Source organism: Echeneis naucrates, chromosome 10 (assembly GCF_900963305.1).
Source record: "Echeneis naucrates chromosome 10, fEcheNa1.1, whole genome shotgun sequence".
In the NCBI taxonomy this organism is placed as follows: domain Eukaryota; kingdom Metazoa; phylum Chordata; class Actinopteri; order Carangiformes; family Echeneidae; genus Echeneis; species Echeneis naucrates.
This window is the reverse complement of record NC_042520.1, coordinates 19,526,191-19,548,442: the sequence shown is the minus strand read 5'-3', so window position 1 is coordinate 19,548,442 and position 22,252 is coordinate 19,526,191. Positions and strand designations below refer to the sequence as shown.

The 22,252-nt window shown below is 39.8% G+C and overlaps 1 protein-coding gene across 1 annotated transcript in view; it reads left to right on the top strand.

Moving 5' to 3' along the window:
* The window catches only part of aff2 (AF4/FMR2 family, member 2), a 134,874-nt gene that overhangs the window by 18,984 nt on the left and 93,638 nt on the right, over positions 1-22,252 (top strand). The window contains exon 2 of the mRNA XM_029511985.1: positions 19,025-19,145. Within this exon, the coding sequence (XP_029367845.1) occupies positions 19,025-19,145 (121 nt within the window). The remainder of the gene's footprint in view (positions 1-19,024; positions 19,146-22,252) is intronic.

Sequence of the window (22,252 nt, the reverse complement as noted above, 5' to 3'; positions counted from 1 at the left end):
TTCCCACACATTGCTTCACATGGCGTTACTCTAGTTAAACTGCTTCTATTTCTAATTAGTTAAAGAGCTTGTGGCAGGCATAACCGCACACCTTGATGTAATGTGTTCAAGTTGAATGAGCTCAAAGATGTGATGGTGGCAGATGACACATTATCAGTCTGATGGTGGCACTAACCTGGAGACATCAACAAAGATGAGCAGCGGGCATCACCGCTGTGTTATGTGTTCGAGCGAAGTCGGCAGACGTCCTGACAGAAAGTGCTTCACCAATCCTTATTAGTTTATAAGTGCAATAGGTCGTGGAGTGCTGTACATCCAGGGGGTGTCCCAAAAAACGACACAAGTGCTCTGTTGCCATAGCAGGAGATGTGGCATGATAGGAGACAGTTGCATTCATTCTAAGACAGCCTCAGCTAAAGGCTGGATGTGTTGGCCAGATTTAATTAGATTTTTTTTTTTTTTCATTTGAATTCATTTGAAATATTTCTCTACTTTGTCAGATGTATTTCAGCTTGATTTTTTTTTTGTAGGACAGCTCAATCCATCACCAAGTTTGACAGGTCATTCTCCTGCAGACAAAAATGGTAAAGGGAACAAATAAAGAGTGTGTCGGTGGTCCATCCAGTAAAAAGTCAGGCGTCTTAGTAAAAACTGCAAGAAGAATTTTTGACTGAAACCATAACGATATTGTGTGAGTTTGTCCCTGACGTGAGCTGTAAAAGCTGTGTAGCTCAGTCTGCACCACCTGCAGAGGTTCACTGTGGTGGTTGTTCTATTATTTGTGTCATTCGAGTCTGCAGGTATTATTTGGTCTTTCCGAGGAACCATTTTATGTAAATCACTGTGAGGTTTGGCAGATCGTGGCCAGTGATTTTTCCACTAACAGTCTCATTTCAGGCTCAGACAGGAATCCAAACCTCAACACTAATTCTGTAAAACATCTGTAAAAAGCCTTTGGCACAGACGTCTGCTAATGTAAACACCTGCTTTTCTTCAAGAAGAGCCTCTTTTGGCACTTTTGAGAGGATCTGTTCATCGTCGCTCTTAAAAGTGAGGCTCATCGCCAGTTAAAGCGCTCAGGTACTCGCACTCATCCACCTGCTCAATGGCCTGGCTATCTGCTGTCAAATTAGATGGAGGTGTTAGGTTACACAGGAAGTCTATAACCATTCCTTTTGTTTCCGATGCTCTCTGATGAGATTGCTTTTTTCCTCCAGGAAGCCAAAGGACTTGCGGCACTCAGGAGCCTCTTAAACGTATCCAGGATTGCACTGCTACAGAACATATTTAGGGCTATGCTGCTGCAGGCCTCTGTATGCAAAGAAAACAGCGCAGGTGATAATACGGAGCCCTCCAGGCTTTTCTGTAGAGGTAGATCTGATGGTGATATGGTATGTGGAGTGCACTGAATCTGACCTGCTGTTAGGAGAGAAAGAATCCGGCAGATCAGATGACGGTTTACATTCAGCCTAAACTGCTTGTGGCCTGTACTGTAGACTTGCGCCACATTTTGAGTGCACTTAAGAAGCAGACAAACAGCAGCCTGGCCCGGTTTATTTGTGTGGATAAGCAGGGGGATACCTGCCTGGCCCACACTCGTCTTACTTGTAAGCACAGTAGGTTTGTGGAGCCACTGGCTTTGTGTTCATAACTGCTGAAGTTGGTGCCACTGGGGCCAGACTGCTCTTTCAGGGATAAGACTGAGGATTTCCATACACCTGCAGTGAGCGATTAAAGTGCTCATAGAAGATCCCTGACAGCTGTCTGTATCAGGTTTTCAACAGCTGGCATGGTCAATCTATCTGGTTTTGGTGGTTGTTAGTTTAAAAAAGTCACTGAACTATCTCAGCTTGAGTTACAGAGGGTGTTGTCATGGATAACTAAGATACAGCTCCACAGAAAATAAGATTTCTTTAGACGTGTCTAATTCAAATGACATGACTCTGGTCACTCCCTCTTCTCTTTCTTTTCCCAACACAGTCACACTTACTCTTATATTTTAGCTTACCACTCCTGTGTCATTAAACCACACGCTCTTCTAACATTGGATTCATATTCATGGAATTTGAATATGTCTGTAATATTTAGTTCAATCAAATATTTTTGCATTAGGAATAGCAACAAATTATATATACATAGATATATCAAATGAGTTGGAATGCAAAATGTGAAAGTGTTGCATCTAGTGATGAACCCACAGCAAAATTATCAGAACTTCTAATAAATGATAATGATATTCTTTGTCTGCTGGACGTGAAATTAAGTGACTGTATCAACTTTATATGATGATAATTTGTGGATCTTTTGCACTATGCACATCCAGTCTAAAAAAATTAAATAACACATTTTTAAACTTCAGTGTGTTGAAAAAAATCTATTAGTCATAGTTCCTACCTGAGCAGCAACTTCATTCCTTACGGACATTGCAGCTTTTACAGTCTGACAAGTTTATAATAGCAGGGTGTGGATTAAAATGGAGACAAATTCTTACATTAAACTCATCCTGTTACTGTCGAAATGAGACATAAATAGATTGCAGCAGATATTTGTTCTCTCTCTCCCTCTCTCTTTTTTGTTTACAGTAAAAGCATTTAATGAATTCATTTCAAAATAATAGTAACAAAAGCTTCTTGAGACATTTACTGCAGAGATGTTTTGTTTTGAAATTGCTCAGATTGCACATACATTTTGATTAATATAATTCAGCATATAAGCACAATTGTGCCTGTTGGGGGGATGATGTGCCAAGTGTCAACATTTTTCCCCTGAACTACCTAAATGTCTCAAATAAATATTGGCTTATTGAGTCTGGCCCTACTGCATATGTTCATATATTGCAATATTGATTTACCAATAGGTGGAAAAATATTGAGCTTAATTTTAGTAACATTTCCTCTGAGTCAGTGAGTGATTATTTTTAGTTCACCAAAAGATCAAATGGTTTAATGGTATTGAGTCATGCACAGATTTTGCTTCAGAGTCCAGTGACAGTGAGTAGCACAGAACAAAGCCACAGCATGGACATCTGGTACATGGTTAGTCAGTATACAGTGTGTCACAGTGCTGCCACGTAATGTGTGTGTGTGTGTGTGTGTGTTGATACGCTGTTACTTTGAATTTTCCAAAAATGAGTGAATGCTATTTCGCATAGTTGGCATGCATGTAAGGCTGCAGAATAGCGTGCAGCGATTACAGCCAAGACCAAATGGCTCGAGGTAAAATCTCTGTGGTACAGACACCAAGCAGCTGTTAACCCTTCATGTGCCGGGCCTGGATAATTGGCTGGAAAAGCCTTTGTCTGTGAGAGAGAGAGAGCGAGAGAAGAAGAAGGTGGTGTGGAGGCATGTTTGCAGTGCGTGTGTGTGTGTGTGTGTGTGTGTGTGTGTCCTTGGGGGTCTCTCCATCCATCTTTCTTGCTCTCACTCTCTGGTCCGGAGCTTGTTACCATAGCAACATTGAAGAAGAGGTAATGCTGCTGGAGTCCCAAAAATTGTATTATCTTTTTCAGAGACACACATACACATGTATGCGAACATACACACACACACACACACACATGCTGCTCCTTCGTCTTCCTTGCACGTATACAAACTGGCAGGCAGTAGTGAAAATGTGTATCCGTGTGTGTGTTTGTGTGTGTGTGTGTGTCCAGTACAGCTTGTTCATGCTGGCAGGCAGAAACATCAAGACACACATATACACAAAGAAAGAGAGAAGGAAAAGCAGGACAGGCAGAGTGTTGCGGCAGAGTAGATGGGGTCATGTAAGAACAGCAGGACAGTTTATTTATGCCACTGAAGGGAGATAATTGGCTTTTACTCATTTATTATTTCTGGTGTTTTGTCGAGCTGTCAGACTATTGTACAACAGGTAGATTTGGCTCTGTGAGGTGCCACAAAGCACAGTTTGCTGGCTCATGACACTTATGAAAAAATAAAACACAACACTCTGAGGAATTATTTTAGTATTTAGTTTAGTTTCACAAAATGTATTGTGGTGTATTGTGTTAATATTATTTTAGAGTAGATTTTAAGATATACTGGGAGAGCCTTTACTAGATATTTTACTTTTCCAATGCTGCAAAATCATTCATTCATCTTCTACTGCTTATCCGTTTACGGATCGCAGAGGGTGCTGGAGCCAATCTGGGTGAGGGCGGGGTCACCCTGGACAGGGTGACACCAGTCCATCACAGGACCAACACACAGAGACAGACAGAGACCAACAACCACTCACACTCACACCTACGGACAACTTAGAGTCACCAGTTAACCCAAACATGATGTCTTTGGACGGTGGGAGGAAATGATTAAGTATATGAAATTGTGAAAAGACCTTTCCACTTATCAGGGTAGAAATAAGTCTCACAAAAAGGTATAAATACAGTACAGTGTGAAACATTTAGCAAACACAATGCCAGGTGGTGGAGAACAAACCAGAGTTAAAAGGAGAATGAATGTTGGACTCATACATGACTCAAAATAAATGTTGCTGTGGTTGCTGTATTAGATATTTTCATCCTATCAGCTTTATACAGAGATAATATCAGTCTCATGCTGACCTCAAAAGAATAATTGAATGCAGGTGCAAAGTATCAAGTGAATTATTTCTGTGACCTGCTGAAACAATGTGGAGCAACACTACAGGTAAAGAAATATAATAAACTCTGACCCTGTAATGTCAAAGCTGAAGCAGTACCTACTAAAGCCAGATAATAACTTAATGGTCGTAGTATGTTATTGCTTATGAATTCAACTTTTGTTTGTTTGGTTTTTCTTTTTGTTTTTTTTTTTTTTTGCAGTTATTTCAGCTTTTTATCAGAGCAAAGTGTTTACACAGTGGGTTTTGGGTGCCTTCAGTCAGATTTGGGGCATCATGTCTGATGTCTTCTTGAAGAAGAAAAGTGTTAGCCGTATCCCTCATTTGTGTATTTCAAATATTAAATCATATAATAATAATAATAGCTTAAAAAAATATATAAAATGGTCAGAGTTGTCATATTGACATCTACGATTTATGATTGATTCATGATTGAGTCCAAACCACAATCATTGAGTGAGACATAATAAAACACTCCACCTTAGAAATTGCTGCTATCATTTGAGCTGATCAATGGTGAAAGTTTTAATTAGTAGAGATGAACAGAAAGAACACATCCTTTCACTTACTTTCTTTTCATTCATTCAACAGTTTATTTTATTTGTGGGACATTTACACAGAAACTGTCACACTTAGAGAGCTGCTGTATGGAAGCAATTGTTCTGCCCCGGTCTGTTAGCTTAGCTTGACCTCTGCCTGCACATGATCGAACTGATGATAAAGTCAGTCCAACATCATGACTACAGTTGACTGATCTATCACAGGAGCATTGATTGCACACTTATATAGAACCAAAACATTGTTTTTCTTCTGAATTAATATTCATGTGTGATGGATTCACTTTGAAATCAGTAAAGGTCACACTAAAGTATTTCATTCTGAGGGGCTGGGTGAGGGGCGGGGTCACCCTGGACAGGTCAGCAGTCCATCACAGGGCCAACACACAGAGACAGACAGAGACCAACAGCCACTCAGAACTACAGACAGTGTAGAGTCACCAGTTAACCCAAACATGATGTCTTTGGTCTGTGGGAGGAAACCCACACAGACAGAGGGAGAACATGTAACATGCACAGAAAGGCCCCAGGCCGGGAAACAAACCCATAACCTTCTTATTGTGGGGCAACAGTGCTAACCACGACCGCCATGCTGTCAACGTTTCAGTTCGTTTTTTTTTTTTTTCACTTCCACCACTGATATTTTATATTTATGTATTTGTATTATGCATAATTCATGGGCAACACCACACACACACATACAAACATAACTATACACAGACATGGACATGAACACACGTAAATGAACACGATTAAGGCGTGAGGATTACATGGCTGTCTTTCCGATGGAGTTTTCAGATTCACATAATTCCTTGATTGTGAGCAGCAGAGGAGGATCAGGAAGTGTCACCGATGCATATAGACATGATGGGGGCCACAGTCAGACAATGCCCAGACGCAATGACAAGCATGTGACATCGGCGATAATGTCTGAGACAGAGATCATAGGCATGATAATGTCTGTGATTACATTAGTAAAGCTATTATGTTCTAGTTGACAGATCCCATTAATATATAAACAGGCTTAAACACTGCATTTACTGCAAATTAATGAGCCCACACACACATATAGACACACGCACGACTTTCACACGCATACACACCAATGTATATACATGTAAGTGATGGAAATTAAAACACAAGGATTATCTGAGGCACTTATTAACAAACATAATGTCATTAGATATGGTGAAACGCACACAACTGTAACTAAACTCATTACACTTTTCTCATTAAAAAGTAATCAGATTACTTTACTCATCTCTCTCAGCAGCAGATGCATATGTACTATGTATTATTCTTCCATTAAATTTCATCAGTCAGCTCCGAAAAAATCCTCCACACCTACACTTCACAGCTTTTGTCCTGAACATGTAGACAGCAAGATGTGCAGTTTAAAGGCTCCAGCAGCTGAATGATTTGGAGGGATTTACTGACCATCAACAGCTAGCTTAGCCCCGGTGTCTACACTCAGCTCAACAGAAGCCCTGACCCAGCCAGACTTACACACCCTGCAACCATAAAACAGACAAAATGTGTAGCTGTGGCAAATATTTCCTACACCAATCAACCAAACTGGAATTTAATTTCTCCTCTTTTGGTAGAAGCCACCATCTTCCCTTCAACCATATCTCGGACCAGTCTGTCCACCGAAAATCCAAATGTGATCCACAGGCCTCTGCCAACATGTCAAAGTGATGCAGCATCACTGGGAATAGGAGCAGTATTTTAAAGCCTGAGAGTACTTTCTGAAAAAAAATCAAACAACTGTGGCATCTTACATAAGTCTTGTGTTACTGCCCCACGCTGCTCATATATGATGTGTCCTGCACATCCACACACACAGACACTCACAAAGAAAGCAGGCAAAGTCCATGTTAACCTAATCTGAATGTAATTCCTACAAAATTACCTTTTTTCCCTTTGAGCCATTTTGTGGAAGTCCAACACACACACACACACACACATACACACACACACAGAGTTTATGTTGCTGTGAGCAGCACGAGGATGGTGTCTAATCTTTCATTGTCTCTTCCTGCCCTCATGATAAACTGCCTGTCTAACATTGTTTTCTTATCACTCTCTCTCTCTCGTTCTCTCTCTCTTTTGCTCTCTTTCTGTGTGTGCGTGTGTGTGTGTGTGTGTGTGTGTTTATGCATGTGTGTACAGGGTTGTAGCATCAATGGATGTGGGTTTGTGCAACTGTGAGCCAATTGTGTACAAGTGCACGAACACCTCCTAATGAGTGTTTTTGGGAAAGACGGTGAGCGTTTTGTGCGTGTGTCTGTGTTCGTGGGTGTTCCTGTGCATGTGTGTGTGTTAGTTCTAGCCTGACAATGTCCCCGGAGCTTGGCTCCGTGAGCATCCAGAGCCAAACATTAACGTCACCAGATGCCTCGCTCTGAATCTCTGTCTCTCTGTCTCTCTGTCTTTCCCTCTGTGCACACCCTCCCCCTCCTCCTCTCCTTCTTCCTCCTCTCTTTCCTTCTTTTTCCTCCTCCTCTTCCCCCTTCTGCAGCTTCCCTCTCTCCATCTTTTGTCCTTCACTATCTAACCTGTTATCTGATCGTTTGCCGTGTCTCTCTCTGTTGTTCTGATTTCAGAGAATACAGGATGTAGTTAAGTGTGTTCATTCATTAACTAATTCACAAATTTATCCAGCACTGATTCTTTCTCATCAGCTAATAGTCTTTAGATTAACTATGGTGTGTGAGTGTGTGTGTGTGTGTGTGTGTGTGTGTGGGCAGAGGAAAAGAGGGAGCTTTTCTTTTTGAGTGTGTGTTAAATTATTAACCCCTCATTATTCGGTGATACCTCCTTATCCCTGCTCTGGCTAATCAGGAAATAATCAGTTTCTTTTTTCAAGGTAACATTGCTCAGACAGATTTGCCTTTTTGCATGATTTGTTGTGTTGCCAACTGGAGAAATAACCTGTAGCTACGTGGCATAAACACATTCCTGTGTAATAATTGCCATGACGTATTTTAATAGTAGGAATACAATGACATTGTTGTCACATCATGCTCATTTCCCCCAGTGATAAACGTCATGCTCTTTTCTTTTCTTTTTTTTTTTTTTGTGGTGCAGTTTGGAAGTCACTGGGCCTGCTGCCACATGAAAACACCCTTCAGGCAGACTGGGGAGTTACACATCAAAGGAAAAGCGGAAAGAAGTCTTGAAATGTGATGATAGGAAGCAGCCCAGTGTAGTGTCAAAACATTAGCTCTGCTGGGTGTAATCAGAGTTCACTGACAGCCTGTGAGTGTGAGGGCAGGGGAGAAGGAGTTCACAGAATATTTTAGAGGTGATGCTAATTTACTGATAACTATTGGGGAAATCAATGAGCAAAATAACAGCTTTTGATCTGAGTGCTCTGCACACAGATCATGTATCCAGACAGCTGCAGCAGGTTGAATCCATATTCACCACAAATTAACTCTAGACAGCACTAGACCACAAACACAAGAGCTACATGAATCAATTATTTTTATCACTAATTACTCATTCAAGTGCCTATTTTGTCTTTTTGTTTTTCTATATGAAAATCATCAGTGGCGGAAAGGTGTGCAGGAGAAATGCAGGGCCTACATTAAATTCTTGTTTTCGAATAAAAAAAAAAAACTTATTTAAGGAAAGGCAGTATGAATTTATCCCGTTTAAAAAAATTCAACTCAAGTTAATTGAAACATTTGATGTCATATAAAATCCTAGTATTTATTTTACTATAATAATATGGGAGCATTAATGTTTATATCTAGCAACATAACAGACTGCATAATAGGGTTCCAGCTCCTCCATCCCGATGCAGAAAAGGAGATACAAGTGCGTGCTTTCTGCTCATGGGTCGATTGGCAGCTGTTGCTAAAACATAAAAGAAAATGCAGCCCTTCCCTTTCAAAGACAACGGGTACAAAGATATGGATCTTATAAAGGAACCATTAAACATTTTCTGAATGGGTTCTGCAATGACGTCGACAGTGAAAGTGACATTGGCATTTTATTGTGAAAGGGGTGGTCCATAAAAAACTATATGTAATTATGGAGAGGGTCTGTTTTTACAAGTTGAAACGTAAACACAACTTCCAGCCTAATAATGCTTATATAGTTCCTTATCATTGTTTATAATTTAACCAATAAATCCATCATGCAGATTTTGGCTTGCTCATGAACATCATGAACAGAGCCACAGTATCTGCCGTCATACTGTATGCACTCACTGCATGGTATTGCTGTAACATGTCCACCTGGGTTTGTGAAATCACTTACCAAAAAAAAAAAAAAAAGGCATTGATTAGCTGATTTCCAACTCCTGAAGAAAACAGCAGATAAATTGTTCATTTTTACCTTTCATTTTAGGGCGGGTCTCATGTTTAATTAAAAGAAATACTTGATGTGAACACATCAGTCCTCACAGGCTGCTTTGAAACCCTACAGTCTTTACAGACAAATCTCATGTTTGGTATGACAGGAACACCCACCTGAAATGCCTGCTGTGTTTGTAGCTGCAACTGAGCTGCTGCTAAAAACCGAACTCATACTTTAATCGAAATTTTACTTTGTTTGTTCATGTTGCCAATCATCTGCTGAATGTCTGAGATAATGGCCAGTTACCAGAAATGCACAAACCACACAAGTGTGTCCTATCATCATCACTGGATTTAATTAATTAATTATTATTATTATTTTTTTTTTTTTATCCATGTAACTTGTGAAATTCGTTCCTGCCTTTCATCTGGGCATTATTCAGCTGCACCTAATTAATAAAAAGAAATACATGTCCATTATTAATGAAAACAGTATGAATCTTCACACCTTAGCTGTGAATTATCACATCTTTGACAAAGATCTTGTATTCTTTAAGAAAAATAAGTCATCATCAGTGACATGCACAATTGGATCATTAAGAAACGATTTTTATGTCAGGTTTTTAAAAAACAATCTCTCTCTGGCTTCAACCCACAATGAAGAAAACCACAAAAACACCTGGGACATATTCAAGCCAAGTAAATCATGTTATCAGAAATGTGATCACAGTACAAAGAGCAGTGAGAGGCTATTTCAGTTATGTAGACTGAATGCTGGGACGTGACGGTCAGGGTGAGATGAGATGAGATGGCGTGAGAACGGCCCCTAGAGTCACTAGAGTCCTTGTTTGCTCTGACGATGATTCTACTCCAAAGTGTTTGCACTCGGAAATGTGCCTAAGTGGCCTGTTTTCATTGTATCACACGCACTTCAACATCTCTCCCTCCTCTGCCGGTCGCCCTCACTCTCACTCTCTCACTTTAATCCTTAGTTTCACTGGGCTCCAAAAGCCATTACATTAGAGTACCTATGAAAATAGAGACACATAATTTAATACGTGCTCTCTCTCTCTCTCTCACACACACACACAAACTTTTTGCCGTTGTGCAAAGTTATTACCATTCTCCTATCTCCCATTGTGCTCCCAAGGTGCTGAGGAAAAGGTACTCCTTGTAAATATGACTCCTGATGTGAATAATATTGAATGTATTGATTTTAAAATACGTTATTTAAAAAACCTTATAATGGCACAACTTCTAAAATAGCAAGGACCTTCAAACCTCAGGCTTTGGCAACCAAAACGTTACATCTGCTCAAGGTTGTTCTGCATCAGGAGTGTTGCCTTGCGATGCAACAGTCAGGAGTGGGCTCAGCTGGTGATGCAAAGTGAAAATCCTCTGTCAGCCTGTGACACACACGAAGGTGGAATAAATGGTGGTGAAATAAATGAAACAGGTTTGTTAGGCTATCTCTGCCTATTTTTTCTTCAATGTATTTTGGTTTTATTATCCCAACAGTGAGAGAGAGAGAGTGGGGGGGGGGGGGGGGGGGGGGGGGGGTCATAGGGCTGCAGGTCGGTCCTATCTCTACCAGGTGAGGCTGTGGGCCACTCCACAAGACTTTTCTAACAATAGAGCTTCACCCCGCTAAGATGCAGTATCTTATTTAGGAGTTGTGGGTTCTCTCCCTCATGTCCTCCAATAATGTGTAGGTTTAGGTTAAAATTGCCTGTATGCCTGATTATGAGTGTGAATGGTTGTGTCTCTGTATATTGTCCCTGTGATAGACGGGTGACCTGGGCAGGGTGGACGCTGCTCTCTCTGAGTGTCAGCTGGGCTTAGGTCCAGCCTCTTGATGGATGAGAAAACTGCTGAAGATTCTGTTCTGTAATTCTTGTCACCTCGGCTGGGCTAATTCCCATCCATCTGCATCTTTGCATCAAACTCATGTGCCCCTAAAATTCACTCGACTGTGAGTCCAATAATTGATTTTCATACTTGAGGGAAATGAATGGAAATCGATGTCTGTTTGGAACGGAGCAGGAAATATGAAAATGTAAAACCCAGCAGCGCTGTCCGTCAGATTGGTGGGTTGTGCTCTAAAGTGCATGGACCTCTTGTGGTTTTTTGTGAACAGATTTGTGATCACTGTTTCCAAAAGAAAAAAAAAACCCCAAATCATTAGAAACAACACAACAGAAGTATGGATATACGTAAATAAGAGAGCTCAGTCACACACGCTGTGATTTCTATATGTTTGGGACTCTTTGTTGTCTCGTCTCTGAAGTGGCACACATAAAACCACAAAGCAGCAGAGTCCCATCGTATCCCTGCTCTGTCCTCGCTCTCAAGTCTATTTATCTATCCATCAGTGTCAAATACACAGATTTGTGTGATGTGCATGAAAACAAAGCTGGAAGGTAACATTGTGTTTGAAGGCTGTGTCTCATTATAATACCTGCTCTCATGTCAAACACACACAAAGATGCAAAGAAGTGATCTCTGATATCCCTCCTCTTACGATCCGTCCACATACAGAGACCTAAAGCTGCATATTTTCATTTTGATGGCATTCTGGAACCTCTTCTTCTCCTCTGCCTATTCAGAAATGCTTGCTGATATTTCTCTGATGTCTAATGCTGTCTGAATGAACACACACATGAGCACCAAGACACACACACACACAGAAAATTCATCGTTGAACTGACACTTCAAACAAAGCTTTTGTCTGCTGCCTGACAGCTATTCCTCTCTCCTTCCCCCTTTCCTCCTTTTCCTCCTCCTCTCATTATCCCCCTCACTTCTCCCTGTCATTCCAAAACACTCGTTCTACCCCCTCATCTCCTTGCTGTTACGCTCGCTCTCTCCCACACACACGCACACACACACACACACTGCAAGCGAATTCAAGGGTTTATTTCCTAATTGAGCTGCCTGGCTAAATGCAGGTTAAATAGAGAGATCGAAAATATGAGGGCCTTTTTATACCACCACTTGAGCTAAAGGTATAATAATTGTTTGCTCTCTAGGAGCAATAGATTAATAAAAATGATTATTTTAAAGCGAATTGTCAGAATGACTCCATTACCAGTGGAAGTGTCACTAATGACTGCGTGGGTTAAACTTTGAAGTAAAACAAAAACTGAATCCCTCATTAGTTTTACCATCACGCTTGAGAGTTTTGTGAGGATGAACAAAGCATCATGTGTTTGTGTTCACTGACAGGGTTTGGGTTAATACAGGGATTGTATACTCAGATGTTCAATGTTTAGAAAACTGTAAAGTTATTTTTGTTTCAACGGCTCATTATTTTTGCTGGCTGCACTGGGTTAACCCAGTTGTGACTGACGAAAACAGTTTGACTAAGAGTGAGTTTGAGATTTTTAGGATCATTTCAGTTTAGGACACTTGGTGTAAAGGAATCCATCATATGGACAGGATGTATCAGAGAGATGATACGTCCTCATAAATACATAGACAAGCATTAGATAAGTCAAATTGCTCAGCAAATAAACAAATTAGAGGGCTGCTTTTTAAGGACTGACTTGATTATTGCTTAGCTGTGACAAGTACTCCGATTTCAGGCGTAGTCTGTTGGATAAAACTGTTTAAATTCTTGGCTATCGTAGGACAGACTGTGGTTTAATGAATGCCTTTTGAAAGAATTCAACATTTACAAGGACATTTTAAGAAATTCAAGCAAGTGCCGAGAGTGTCTAGTCAGGTTCTTATATATACTGTCATCGTTCACAATAGAGGCTGTAGTTATATATCAAATGATTTATCCAACCATATAAAAAAACGCTGATGTCTGTCTCTATAAGAGGTTTCTATTCTCTCTGGTTTCTCCCTAACAGTAATGGGAAGCCACACATTGTGAGCCATATTTTCATGTTTTTTTGTTGTTATTATATGATTCTAGTCAGGGTTGTTACTCGTTAACATGGTAACAATGGTCCAAGGCCTGAGTGAGCCACCATCTAATGATTTTGGCTCAAAATTCATCTGTCTCTATTTTTCTGAAACTCTTTAACTTGTGTTAGAATGATCTACACAACATTGCAAATTCAGCCAAGGCTGAAGAGCCTTAAACCCTAATTCAATCTAATGACAATGGCCAAATTACAAACTAGAAGCTTGGAAACGGCAGCTCACAAACCAATGGATGACAGCAGGTCGGCTTGCCTCTTATGCAAAACATGATGAGGATTGAATTCCATTTAGCTCCTGTAGCTTCAGGATACTGATAAGTTTGTGCAGATTCACTGCCATGCAGTTGAGAGATACTGGAACACTTGAATGGATTAGGAATATTCTAAACATTATTAGTACCAGTTGTACTCATCGTGTTATGACAAGTTTAAATGATTGCTGGGGAAAAGCATGATGGGACACCAGGTAAGTGTCCATTTACATCTTACCCAAAACTGGATTAATTTTTCACAACAGAAACAAACAACAAAAATCTTTATACAAAATAAATTACATTCCATACAGTTAAAACAAAGGCTCTTCATTGCATAAGAAAACTATCTGCTCTGACCTGTAAAATAACACTGTTCATATCAAATGTAGAAAAACTGATTGCAAATAACTAAAACGTATAGAGAGCTTTGCCTAAAATGCCTTGATGGCTTCAGATAAGTTAAAATATATTTCCAAGTGGTTGCCTTGAACTGTTCTGACAGTAATTCCCATGAGACACAAATGCAGTATGAGTCCACAAAGTCAGGCTCCAGTAGATTTTCAATGAAGCAGCTCCAGAAACTCTCTTGATGACAAATGCAGGCTGGAGCCTTTCCCCATACTGACGACACAGCACGGGAACTTCAACATGTTCAGCTCAATATACTGACCAGCTCCAACATCTGGCTGTAGCTTTGTGGTGTGCTGGAAAATACTTAAAATTTTTACTCTTTTGCACTACACAACATGAATATTGCAACAAACAAAACTAACTACCAACATTTCAGGACAGGTCCATACACATTTTACTACAGAGCACATCAATAGCTGTCTAAAGGAAATACTTTTAAATCCCTGCTGCCACTCAGCAGAAATTGTTCAGTTTCTCCGTGATAAAGCCTGTTATTAACCTTCATTCATCAGGGAAAAGAAGGTGAATTTCTACAGGGCAGCAGAGTTGCAGGTTCAGTGCCTTGCTTAGGGGCACTGCAGCAGCAGTTTTTAAGGAGTGGAGAGAGCAATGTTAAAACACTTTGCAGTTAAATTGAATGAGAGGATGATGAGGCTTTGTTAGAGACACTGGTGTGTGTGTGTGTGTGTGTGTGTGTGTGTGTGTGTGTGTTTAGTTATCAGGGGAGCACAGCGTAGCTCTGCTGAGATTAAATTCCCAGAGCTTACTCTGGCTATCAGCATTACTTCAGGATACAGACACACACACACGCACACACACACACACACACACACACACACACCCACAAACATACACTAACATCCACGCAAATCTAAAGCAGAGTGGTAAGAAAGAAACCTGCCATCGCTACATTTTCATTCACAGAAAATATCAACATCAACAGAATGCCCACTGCTGATATCACCACTGCTGTTAATCCACACCAATCCACCCGTCTGTCCACCCATCCTTCTTTCTTTTTCCGTTAAAATGTGTTACCGTTATCAGCAGTGCAGACAAACATTATATCAAAACTGGACATGGAATATGGACATAGACATCAAAACTCCATTAATAAGAATGTGTGGCTGTTGAAACTAAAAGGATTAATTGGGGCTGCAACTAATTGTTATCTTTTAGTATCAATTAATCTAGATGGTGTTCTTGGATAATCAGTAAAAACACTGAATATAACAAAATTAGATGAAACTCAATTTAGTTTTCCTCAAACAATAGTATAAACCCAACAATATTCAATCTACTATAAAGTCAGTTATTTGGGACCTTTGATGAAGATGAATTAACCAACTTCATTTTGAATTACTAATCAATCAATGCAACATTGCAAACAATTATCTGTCCAAACAGATGTACCAATCAAATAAGCAACAATGAAAGAAAAATCTTGTTGAATTAGTTCCTTTTGATGCAATTTTGACTGAATAAATACATGAGGACAACACCAAGTTAAAGTTTGACTGCTCATTGATATGTATAATTTTCAGTTCCACTTTAAGGATCTACAATGAGTTCTGCTATCATTAGCTTTAGCATGAAGAGCTGTTTACTTGTCAGGGGGTTCAGCCATTGCTGCCTTTACAGTCAATGGTTAATAACGTACCCTGTGAAGAAGCACTTTTTCAGGATGGTGTAGCAGCTGTATGACATGATATTTTACAGGACCAAGTGAACAAGCGAGCATCCTAACCTCAGTGTGAGAAATTAAGTATTGTTAAAAGTATAACAAGAGTGTTGCTTTTACGTCTCGGTAGACTCTTTGTGAGTTAAGGAATTGACTTTTAAAAAAACAGCAGTAAATGTTAACATTAGTTATGTAGCAATAGCAAAACTCAAGTTATATTAAATGCATTATAGTGAATTTAAATCAACTTTGGCATCAGATACATTTCTTTCTGTCTGTTTGTGTAAGTGTATTCCATTTACGACTTTGTAAATCTTAAAAACCTTGACTTTGATCAAAATGACTTCTAGATTCTGTTCCACTGTGTTAAAGCCGGTACCTGTAAAGTTTCTTTCTGACCTGGTTGACCACAGCACTGTGCTTCCCACACCTGTAAAAATTCAAGGTTCAGTGAAATGTAAGCAGATGCAGAGGCAGTGTAACGGGTAGTGTTGCCCTCTGTTCCTGCCACAAGCAGGGGTATAAATCCTGGATGTGTTAATTACCTCATCTGACCTGATTCCCTTCATGCGAACATCTATCGTCTGATAGACAGAGACAGAGACAGTGATCTCTGGCATGGGACTGCAGTGCGCAGTGTGTGTGTGTGTGTGTCATAATGACAGCGCTGTCAGATATTTCTCAGCACTGACAGGCAATACACATGCCAAATAGGAGTCCCAGCACATGCAATGATTACATCTACCTATACTGTTCTAACATTCACACACACACACATTCACCTAACCTGTCAGTCATTTTGTCTTTTATTCACAGCTCTCTTTTGTTTTGTTTTTTTTTTTGCTCCTCCTTTCAGTATCCCCTACCTTCCTTTCCCGATCCCTCCACTCTGTCTTTCATCATCATGCTATTTTCTTTTTCCTCTTTAAGAAACTGTCTATTGCCCTGAAACTGTGTCTTTTTTTTCCACCCATGAGTCTTGGATTTTTGTTTTTATTTTTTATTTTTATGCCTCTCCACTCACCCTCCCTCCCACTCAAATCTTGTTGATAGATTACAAGTTGAAAGCGAGGTCTGGACGAGAAAAAGAGAGTCTCTTTTAATTGTGTTGATCGCTAATTACCCAGCCTGTCTCATCTCTCTGCAGTGGATTTGGTAAAACATGATGCCCTTCCCTGGGTCAGCAGGCCACAGCCTTATGCATAGTTAAAATTCACACACACACAAATGCACACAAATTACTTTGTACATTTGATATTCAGGTTTGCCCTTCTGTGTGTAGATTGGTAACGGTGAGTGGGGTCGGAAACTGTCCAATAAAAGGGTCTCTGAGCTAAAAATACATGGTTATGTAAGGACAGTGTTCCAAAAACCTGGCGGCCACAAGCCCCCCTCTTACCCACAGACCACTCTCCCTTGTGTTCAGCCATCCCCATCATTGCTTGCTGTCAGCTCTCTAATATTTTAAAATGACACAGGAAGTGATCCCGATGCAAATCCACAAGCAATAATTCTGGTTATGAAGACATAATAGTTCATAGCAGGAGTGTAAGAATGTTAGATGATTAAAAGCTGATTTTATTGGGATGCATCCAGTGACACCGTGACAGGACATGAATGCATTTGGCCTTTGTAGCGTACTGTGGTTCACAGAGTAAAGTGTCATAAATACTGGATTAGGAGTTCAATTTCCAGTAGGCTCACTCATGTTTAAAATGAATGCGCTCATGTATGATAGAACCCAGCTAATGGCTACGGTTACATCATATTAGCTCGACCTAAATAGAGAAACACTTTAAGAGTCTGTTTCTACGAGCTCTGGCTAAAGTAGTTACAGCTGCACTATAGTCTGGTTGACTTTTTGTCCAGGTTCCCTACAACTGCAAATAAAGGACATATATAATATTTCTAAAAAAAAAACAACAACAACAACAAAACAAACAAAACAAAACTTGTACTTTAAGTTCTAGAGGATGTGGTCGCCACAATTTTACGTATGTAACCGAATATGATCAATGTCTGTGTGATTCATTCAAAATGTCTGTTTCTGGGGTGTTGCTTGTTGTGCGTTTGTGCTGCACCTCGACGGAAATGTGCAGAGGTTGACAGACACAACATGTCATTTAGTTTGGATCTGTAGTGGCTGGTTCTCATGGTTAATGGTCATAAGTGCAGCTTTTGGACAGTCAATGAGAAACAGAGAGCTGAAAGTTATACATCTGTACAACTCCGCTGTTGTTTTTGAGTGGATAATGTAAACACTCTGATGACAACGCAAACATAATTAAGTATTCACCTTAATGACAATGTTGCTTCCACACAGCCTCTTGACCAGGTGCAGAAAGGATATACCTTTAAGTTGTTTTTGCCCTTCCTCGAGTCTCAGTGCCAAGCCAAGCTCAGCCAAGCGCCATACTTGGAGCACTGACACCAGCTGAATCTGTTTCTCCAAAAACTAGTTTCTTTTTGGATCAAACTGTCTCATAGAGATGGAAATAGGAGGCATTACAAATATTTGGGTGTTTTATAAAGTTCTAATGATCTGTATGTCAGAAGCGGTCAGGAGTAAAATGTTACACTACTACATTACATGTTTGAAAATCTGACCCCCTCACCAAAAAAACATAAGACTAATGGAATTTATTCAGCGTATTCACTGAGCAAAAATAAATACTTGAACCCAGTGCTGAGCTGATTTCAAAGAAATGAAAACACTTCTCCTCATATTTATTGACACTGTCACTGCAAACATTTAGCTATTTACATTTTATAAGGACAGGATTATAAGGATATTAGTTTCGGTGAAAGGCAGCAGCTTGTGCTGGAAGTGAGGGTAATAGTTATTGAAATAGAAACCACATTTTAGCAAGTAGCCTGCGTCTAAATATTATTACTCATCTTAAATAAACTACTTGGCTTTGTTAATCATGTGTACTGTTTTTAGCTTCATTGTTTATCCTGTTTCATTCTTCGTTTACAGAAAGTTGCTTTTCTTGCTGCCACTTTAAAACTTAAGTTTCTCAAAAATATTCCCCTCTCCTCATTGTTTATGTGTAGTTTAAGTCATTTTTAACAGTGCAATGACATTATTTACCCTGCTATTTCACTTTACCAGCTACCCAGCTATTTTAATCACACTGCAGGAGAGGGAGCTCAGCCAATGCTTTTCACGGCTCCAAAAGTGACTTGTTAGCTCATTAAAAAACAGTGGGTTTCTTTGGTGGCAGGCTATGTGTTGGCCACAGTGGGGGACACTAACAAGAATTTGTCTTTGTTTTTCCAGTCATCTGGAGTCGGAGCGCAGTGCCCTGAAAAGGAGAGAGTGGGAGAGGAGGAATCAGGAGGTCCAGCAGGATGAAGACCTCTTCTCAACTGGATTCAACCTGTTTGGAGAACCTTACAAAGTAAGAGACACAAATTACTAGATAGTTCACAATTTGATGAACTATAACAAAACATATGCATGTACATGTATATATACATGGTTTGTGTATCCACTTTGCTTGAACCTGAAGATATAACCCCCTGAAACCACAAACTGTCACTTTTGCATTTCTGTTTATGTCTGAATAAATGAATGACCACATGTTGGCTGGTGATGTTCTAGAAATGTATTTCTGACAAGAGCTCTTACCCTGCACTTCCATCCCAAGCTGTTCACCTCTGGGCTCCAGCTCTGCACTGAGCTACTCTGAGCTCTTTGCATTCAACACCCACAGAAAATAAATGTGTTCTATATTAACCTTTCTTAAAGTGTGAAAACTTATTTTCACACGTAAAAAGGACTGAAATGCAAGCTAACTGACTATGCCTGTGCTAATTGATTGATTGAATGACTTTATTTATTTGGGTCCCCATAAACCACTAAAGACGTGGCAGTTACTCTTTTACAATTTTATGACAAGAATTACATCATAATGCAAAACCCTACTATAAAGTGAAATCCAAGATGAAGATGAAAAGAAAAAGAAGCTGCAAAAACAAATGAGTTGAAGTAGTAATACCAACAATACCAAGTACACACTCTATTACTAAGAAGCCTGTCAAGATCACATTTTGAAAACAACACAATCTCACATTAGAAAAGACAAAACAATGAGGAATTTTTTCATTCTCACAAAACACACATGAAACTTGACTGAAAAAACTGCTTGTCTTGTAAGATTAATTTAAGGGGGTTTTCCTCATATTTGATGCAGATGCTCCGCTGTTTGTTCATGCAACAGATATAATAATAATAAATGTGATAAAGTATGAATATCTGGTGGATAATTATGAAGTCAATTAATATTCACATAGTGCCCGAAATGTATTAACTGTTGCCTGTACCTACCCACAAGTGAGCTGCTATAGTGGGTGAGTGAGTGAACATGTGAGTACACACTTCTTACATACTGCTTTACACAGAGTGCCTCTTCTTCTACACAAAGTGCTCTCTTGTTGCTCTTTAGGAGACAGCTGTGGATGTACCTAACACAAGAATTTCATTTGAGTAAATGGAGTCAATTTATGATATCTTAATCAGAGAGGATGGGGCATTCTCCTCTGATGCCGTCACACTTTGTGATTAAGGCCCATGTGAAAGAATTTTTTCCCATGCCAGTGATGAGCTGAAAGGAATTGTGATTGCTAATCAAACATGTTTATGCCTTAAGCTGTGGCGGAGGGACAATCCATATCTGTGTCCCTTTCCCTTAAGGGCTATGTTGCAGGCTATGCCCCAGTTCACACTGGGACTCAAGAATGAATTTGGAATTTGGTTTTCAGGTCAAAGGTCAAGGACTGGGTCTGTGAAAGTTTTTTGGTTAAGTATGACAAAATGTCCCTCAAATGTTTAATAGGATACAAATTATGAGGTCATATTTCATGTCCAAAACTTCAACTTTATTGTCACATCATAAACTCTTTCCTGGCTGTTATTCAACATCATTATTCATATTAAGAAGGAGCAATAAGGATAATATTTGGTAAGATACTGAATTGATGACATTAATCTTGGAATTACTGATTACAATATTACTTATCCTGATATTATACTGGATTTCCTCTCTTTTATCTAAACATTTATCCTACCTGTTCATTTAGTAGCCTGTCATGTAGTCTGTTTTAGTCTCTAGTGGTCTGTCTTTGTTACTCTGTCTATAGTGGTCTGTGTATGGTGGGTTAGGGTTGGTGGTCTGTATATGGTTGTCTGTCTATAGAAGACTGTTGGTCTGTCTATGGCGTCCATGGTAGTCTCAGGATGGAGGTCTTCTGTGGAGAACGGGTGACGATGCCGGCCGTGTTTGTGACCGAAGATGAGCCAGTTTTAGGGGCTGATGTCTGAGCTGTGCGATTAGCTGAGAGCTAGCTGCGTTAGCCGGGAACCGTCAACGGGCTAAATTGAGCTTCACCTGCCGCAGCTTGATCACACACGGTAACAACAGTGTTTTATGGACTTTTAGCCTTTGATAATGATATTTTCAGGTAAAATGCTGTTTTCTAAGTGCTTTGCGAGTTTACCGTCGGGTTGTCCAGGTGAGTTAGCTCGTTTGCTAATATTGCCTGTTTTTACACAGCAGAATGGGCAGCGATTCACCGTCATGCTAACAGCCGCACTTTCACTTTCTGTTTATTCTGAACGCCAAGCAAAATCATTTACATTTTGTAAGTTAAGCAATAATACGGAGCTACCAGAATTTCTGTTATAATTTTATTTAGTGGTCAAAATGCCTGTTTGCATTTTGATATTATGAAACACGACAGGCATGCTTGTGTTTATCCGGTTTATTTCTGTATACAATTTAATGATTTTGTACACAACACCAAATAGATTAGCAAGACCAGTGAAGAGTCACACCTCTTTTATACAGTGTGCATGTTTTCATGGTGTGTATTATGTGGATTATATGTATTTTTATTGGACTTTCTGGGAGAAACTAAAGATGAATTTCCACCAAGGTAATTTAATCAGCCAGTCAATAGTAACACAAATCTGGATCACCTACAGTGAGTTATAGATCTGTGCTGCTGAACTTAAAGGTTGTCACCACTTAATGTTAATCATATTAGCCTGGACAGACATGGATGTACAGTAATACAATCCAAAGGGTAAATGTCCATTATTCCCTTTAATGTAGCATCTGTTGCTGATAATTCAAACGATGGCTGGTTTATCATTGTAGCTTATTGTAATTGTTTTATCCCCACACTGTCCCCGTCAGACCAATAGTGTGATACCCTCCAGCATAAGGTCCTGGTCTACTCTGTTCGGAGGCGCCATAACTTTGGTTCAGCTTAATCTGAAAGTGAACTACTCATGCATGAAGTCCATGGCCACTCTCCTGCCCCACGTGTATAAAATTGATTTGGGTTCGTTAACTCTCATTTGCGACCACTATGCACTTCACACACTTGGTTATTCTGCCAAGTGTATCGACCTTGGGTGTTCTGGCTCTGCATTTGACAGAAAGTGTTTAACTGCTGCTGTGTCTGAACACAGAGGACATGAGGGCTTCTCACTAAGACACTG